Raw genomic sequence first — 5872 nt, 5'->3', positions numbered from 1 at the left:
GATAATGGGAAAGAAATAACTAAAACAATAACATCATTTCAAAGAAAACTTCATTATTTCATTAGTGAAACAAATATTACCGCAGTTAAGTGAGAATACTTTATATAGTAAACCAAGAAATTCTAATTGATTGAAATTACACTTTTAGTGATGTAATTAATCATTATGTGAATGACTGAATGTTGGTTAGAAAGGAAACAAAAAAAAAAAAATAAGATTTGAGAGAGAGAGAAAGAAAAGAGACAAACACTACCATTGTCTTCTGGTTTCTCAGAGTTTTATCAAATGTTGCAACAATTGCTGATATTTCAGTCTATTTTGAAAATCTGAAATTTCATTTTCAGCTGCCATTTGATCATCAATTCAATTTATTTTCATTAAATTAATTAAAGTGAATTAGGAAATGGACAGTGGAGCGAAATTAAAAAATAAAAAATATGTCTTGCCAGTTCTTTGTTCTGCAACTTTTGAGTCATTCTGCTCAAGCATTTGTGGAAGTGTTGTAAAATGGTGGTAAGATAGCAACAAGGTGAGTCTGCTGCATTGGTTCAATTTTCAACTGAGCAAATATCTAATATCTATCATATATTTAAGGGAGATTTGGCCACCATTTTTGCTAGATAGGGGCTCCCGCATTGGTTTGTCACAGTTCATTATAAAGATATGCTAAGATGGTGAACTGGTAGGATTGTTAGCAATTTTGGAAAAGATTCTGAGCAGCATTTCTTCTGGTTACATTCTGAGTTCAAATCGTGTCAAGGTCAACTTAGCCTTTCATCATTTATTTATTTAGAGCATTGGTTTTCAAGCAGGGTCCATATGACCCTTGAGGGTCTAGATAAGATTTGTTGGGGTCCAAACAATAAAATAGTAAATAGTATTTTAAGGACCTCTGAAAAAAATTTTGACTTAGATATTTGTATTGGTATGTTTGCAAAAAACAGCTAGGTTTCTTTCTCTAACGTTTTACACAGTTCAACCTACACAAGTTAAAGTGTGAAAAACAAAATAGGAATTTTGAAAGGAGTTCCTATAAAACTAGTTTCTAAACATCAAATGGCTATGGGGGGGGGTCTACCATGGCTCCTGAGGGGGCCATATAAGATTGGGGGTGGTCTGCACTGTAAAATAGTAAATTGGGGATCTGTAATAGTATTTTAAGGGCTCCTGAAAAGATTTTGCTTTAAATGTATGTATTGGTATGTTTGCAAGAAACAGCTAGGTTTCTTTCTCTGTTTTACATAGTTCAACCTATGCAAGTTAATGTGTGAAAAACAAAATAGGAATTTTGAAAGAAGTTTTTATAAATTTAATTTTTAAACATGGAATGGTTATAGGGTCAGGAGGGGTCCATCAGAATAAGATAGTAATTAAAGGGGTCTATAGGTAAGAAATGGTTGAGAATCCCTGATTTAGAGTAAAAAAGATTTGTGATCTGAGGGTGCTGTTGTACCCATCACCAAATGCAGGAACCGATGTCTCATCAAGCAGTGAAACAGCTCTGTAGGTGTTTCTGCCCTTTCCCTTGTAAAACCAGAACTGCTGAGGGCCACCCACCAATACAGGTGACAAAACTCCAGTACAACAGCACAAGTTTTGGTAAATCAAATGTTGCAACTCTGGGACAGATGTTTCTACTATCCTCAATGCTTGTTCTTGCTGCTCCACTCATCCTCTCTCTCAAACCTGATGTAATGGCTGGCTTTCTTAGCAGCTTCCATCAATTTTCTGGCAACATCTTTTGTATCCTTTGCAGCAAGTCCAAGACTCATGAGCATTGAGTGAACCCTGGTTACAACAAATCCTCTAATACCTATCTCTACAGAAAAGTATATCGCCTCCCATCCATTGTTTTCACAAAGTTCACTGTGTTTTCTGTCTTAACTGAAGGACATGTCTTCAGTGTTCACTGCCCAGGAAACTCTCAGCTCTGCCATCTTACATAAATATTACATGGTCTTCTTCACTCTTACACTACTTCATAAATATATGCTTTCTTTATCATATAGTATTATCTTTGGTAAATCAACTGCCCACATCCACCTGTCTGTCTGTCTGTCTGAAAGAATTATATATATATATATATATATATATATATATACACACACATACAAGGCGGTACTGGAAAGTTCCTGGATTTAAGGGTATTGTGAAAGGCTTGGTTGGAGGCCCAACCTTCTGAGTTCTTTTACAGGGCTTAAAAAACTGAAGGACTGTTGCAATAAGTGTGTGAATCTGAGAGGTGGAATATATTCAATAAAATCATAATTAACTCATCCCCTTGTATTTTCTTTTACCCAAAGCCAGGAACTTTTCAGCACCCTCTTGTATATATGTGCGTGTGTGCGCACATGTGCATATATCTATATATACTCACATATACACACACACACACACATACATATGCACGTGCACACATACACACACATTAGTGCATAAATATACATATATAGGTCATGAAAGTTACAGAGAAAGTTAGAGCCTAATTGATTGCAAACAGAATTAGACTAGATGAGATGCAGTTTGGCTTTGTGCCAGGGAAGAGTACTACAGATACCGTCTTCCTAGTGGGACAGCTGCAGGAAAAGTATCTTGCCAAAAGTAAACCATTGTATTTGGTGTTCATTGTCCTGGAGAAAACCTTTGACAGAGTTCCTTGCTCTTTCAAGGGAAGTTAGGACTAGATGAATTTTTGTTAGAGCCATACAAGTCATGTGTAGTAGGTGCTGTCAGTAGGGTGAGAGTCGACCATGAATACAATAGTGAATTTAGTGTAGAAGCAGAAGTTCACCAGGGTCTGGTTTTTAAACACTGGCTGCTTGTGGGAACTATTATATACTGATGATTACGTTCTTATAGTATAATCTGGAGCAGAATTGAAAAAGAAATTTCAGGTATGGAAGCAAAACCTGGAATCAAAGGCATTAAAGTTAACCTAGCAAAGACCAAAGTTGTTGTTAGCAAGAAAGTGAATAAGACACTCTTTCTATCAGATAAGTGGCCCTGCTCAGTATGTAGGAAAGGTGCTGGAAAAAATTCCATTCATTACACCCAGTGCAAGTTATGGACATATCAGAGGTGCAGTGGAATCATAGGGAGGTTTAAAGAAAAGTTATCTTTGTATGCAGCAGATGTGCAGGAACAATAAGCATGAAATACACATAGGAATTAGATTTTCTCAAATGCTCAGGAGACTCTCTAGAGGTTGTAGGTAGTTTTTGTCACTTTGTAGGTAGTTTTTGTCCTGTGAAAGAACTTGAAAGGTTGGGTCTCCAACCAGGCTTTTCATGATACGCTGAAAGACAGGAACTTTTCAGCACCCCCTCATATACTACACTGCAGCCTGTTATCAAAGTGTATCCAGCATACAGGCAATATCCTGTCTGCAACACATGGACCTACAAGTAAAGAAAATAACTGATGTTGCTTTAGGAGCATTACAGCTACGTAACTGCAGCTGATCAGTAGAGGTTTAAACATGTAGAAGCTATTTTGAATTCCTTTGAAAGTCTATACTTTGTCTCTGATAAGGTAGATATTTCCTCTTATGTACCTACGAAGTAATGTAGAGCTGAGTAAAACTTATTAAATACAGGTGTGGATGTATGATTAAGAAGCTTACTTCCCAACCATGTAGTCTTGGGTTCAGTCCCACTGCGTGGCACCTTGCACATGTATATTCTTCTATAGCCCGAAGCCAACCAAAGCCTTGAAAGTGAATTTGGTGAATGGAGATATAAATATATATTGGGAGAGAGAGTCAGTAGATGAGATCCAGAGATGCTCAATATAGAAAACACTTAACAGCGTTCATCACTTGTATATTTTCAATCTTTGTTTTCTCTCTCTCTTTACATGTGTGTGTGTATGTATATTTTATATATCTAGCCCAATTGATTTATTTGTTTATTTGCATCTTTTGGTCTGTCTGTCTCTTTATATATATATATATAAATTAATAATAATAATAATTGGCACTCTGTGGGTTACGACAACGAGGGTTCCAGTTGATCCGATCAACGGAACAGCCTGCTTGTGAAATTAACGTGCAAGTGGCTGAGCACTCCACAGACCCTTAACATAGTTCTCGGGGAGATTCAGCGTGACACAGAGTGTGACAAGGCTGACCCTTTGAAATACAGGTACAACAGAAACAGGAAGAAAGAGTAAGAGAAAGTTATGGTGAAAGAGTACAGCAGGGTTCGACACCATCCCCTGCCGGAGCCTTGTGGAACTTTAGGTGTTTTCGCTCAATAAACACTCAATAATAATAATAATAATAATCCTTTCTCCTAAAGGCACAAAGCCTGAGATTTGGTGGGAGGGGACTAGTCGATTACATTAACTCCAGTGTTTTGCTGGTACTTATTTCATTGACCTCAAAAGGATGAAAAGCAAAGTCGACCTTGGTGGAATTTGAAGTCAGAACGTAAGGACAGACGAAATGATGGGGTCATTTTGCCTTGCAAGCTAATGATTCCACCAGCTAGCCACCTTTATAATAATAATAATAACAATAATGATAATAATAATAATAATAATAAGAAGAAGAAGAAGAATAGTAATAATATGTATGCATGTGTGTTTGTCCTGCACTGCCACTTAGCAACTGGTGCTGGTTCGTTTATATCATTGCAGCTTAGCATAAAAGAGACCAATAGAATAAATACCAGACTTACAACTGAGTACTGGGGTTGATTTGTTACATGCGTATGATGTATAGTTGATACATACATATATATATATATATACAGGGTGTCCACAAAGTCTGGGTACATGGAGTAAATAAAATCATAACATAAACAATAGGCGCAGGAGTGGCTGTGTGGTAAGTAGCTTGCTTACCAACCACATGATTCTGGGTTCAGTCCCACTGCATGGCATCTTGAGCAAGTGTCTTCTACTATAGCCTCGGGCTGACCAAAGCCTTGTGAGTGGATTTGGTAGACAGAAACTGAAAGAAGCTCATTGTATATATGTATATATATATATATATATATATATATATATATATATATATATATGTGTGTGTGTGTGTGTTTGTGTGTCTGTGTTTGTTCCCCTAGCATTGCTTGACAACCGATGATGGTGTGTTTATGTCCCTGTCACTTAGCGGTCCATCAAAAAGAGACCGATAGAATAAGCACTAGGCTTACAAAGAATAAGTCCCAGGGTCAATTTGCTCGACTAAAGGTGGTGCTCCAGCATGGCCGCAGTCAAATGACTGAAACAAGTAAAAGAGTAAAAGAGTAATTAAATATAAGAAATAATAATTTCTTTAAGTATGTGTTAATCCCCATGTACCCAGACTTTGTGGACACCCTGTAGACATACATATATATATTTTTTCTTTTTCAGAGGAAGCTATTAAAAACAACACTGAGATAATGTCTATGTTAAGTGCCTCTTCTCTTGTACAATGGATACCAACCAGTAGCATTCCGGAATCATTGACAGAACATCCAGTCATGAGCATTTCTGATTCAGTGTTATTTCCTGCTGCAGAGACTCCTTCATGTAAGAAACATAATGCATGAATTTCATTATGTCTGTTATTGTTTGATTATTGTTAAAGGTGGTGAGCTGGCAGAGTTGTTAGCACACTCTTTACTCTTTTACTTGTTTCGGTCATTTGACTGTGGCCATGCTGGAGCACTGCCTTTAGTCGAGCAAATCGACCACAGGACTTATTCTTTGTAAGCCTAGTACTTATTCTATCGGTCTCTTTTTACCGAACCACTAAGTGACGGAGATGTAAACACACTAGCACCGATTGTCAAGCGATGTTGGGGGGACAAACACAGACACACAAACATATACACACACATACATATATATATATATATATATATATATATATATATATATATAT

The 5872-nt window shown here is 36.9% G+C and overlaps 1 protein-coding gene across 3 annotated transcripts in view; it reads left to right on the top strand.

Moving 5' to 3' along the window:
- LOC106881671 (uncharacterized) overlaps positions 1-5872 on the top strand; it is a 19068-nt gene that overhangs the window by 4353 nt on the left and 8843 nt on the right. For 2 of the 3 annotated variants that reach the window (XM_014932137.2, XM_014932135.2), the window contains one exon: positions 5359-5517. The exons of the other annotated variant lie outside the window; for it this stretch is intronic. In XM_014932137.2, the coding sequence (XP_014787623.1) occupies positions 5359-5517 (159 nt within the window). The remainder of the gene's footprint in view (positions 1-5358; positions 5518-5872) is intronic. 3 annotated transcript variants of the gene reach the window in all.

This window comes from Octopus bimaculoides, chromosome 14, assembly GCF_001194135.2.
Source record: "Octopus bimaculoides isolate UCB-OBI-ISO-001 chromosome 14, ASM119413v2, whole genome shotgun sequence".
Lineage (NCBI taxonomy): Eukaryota > Metazoa > Mollusca > Cephalopoda > Octopoda > Octopodidae > Octopus > Octopus bimaculoides.
The sequence above is the reverse complement of the archived record's forward strand: the minus strand, read 5'-3'. Positions and strand labels throughout refer to the sequence as shown.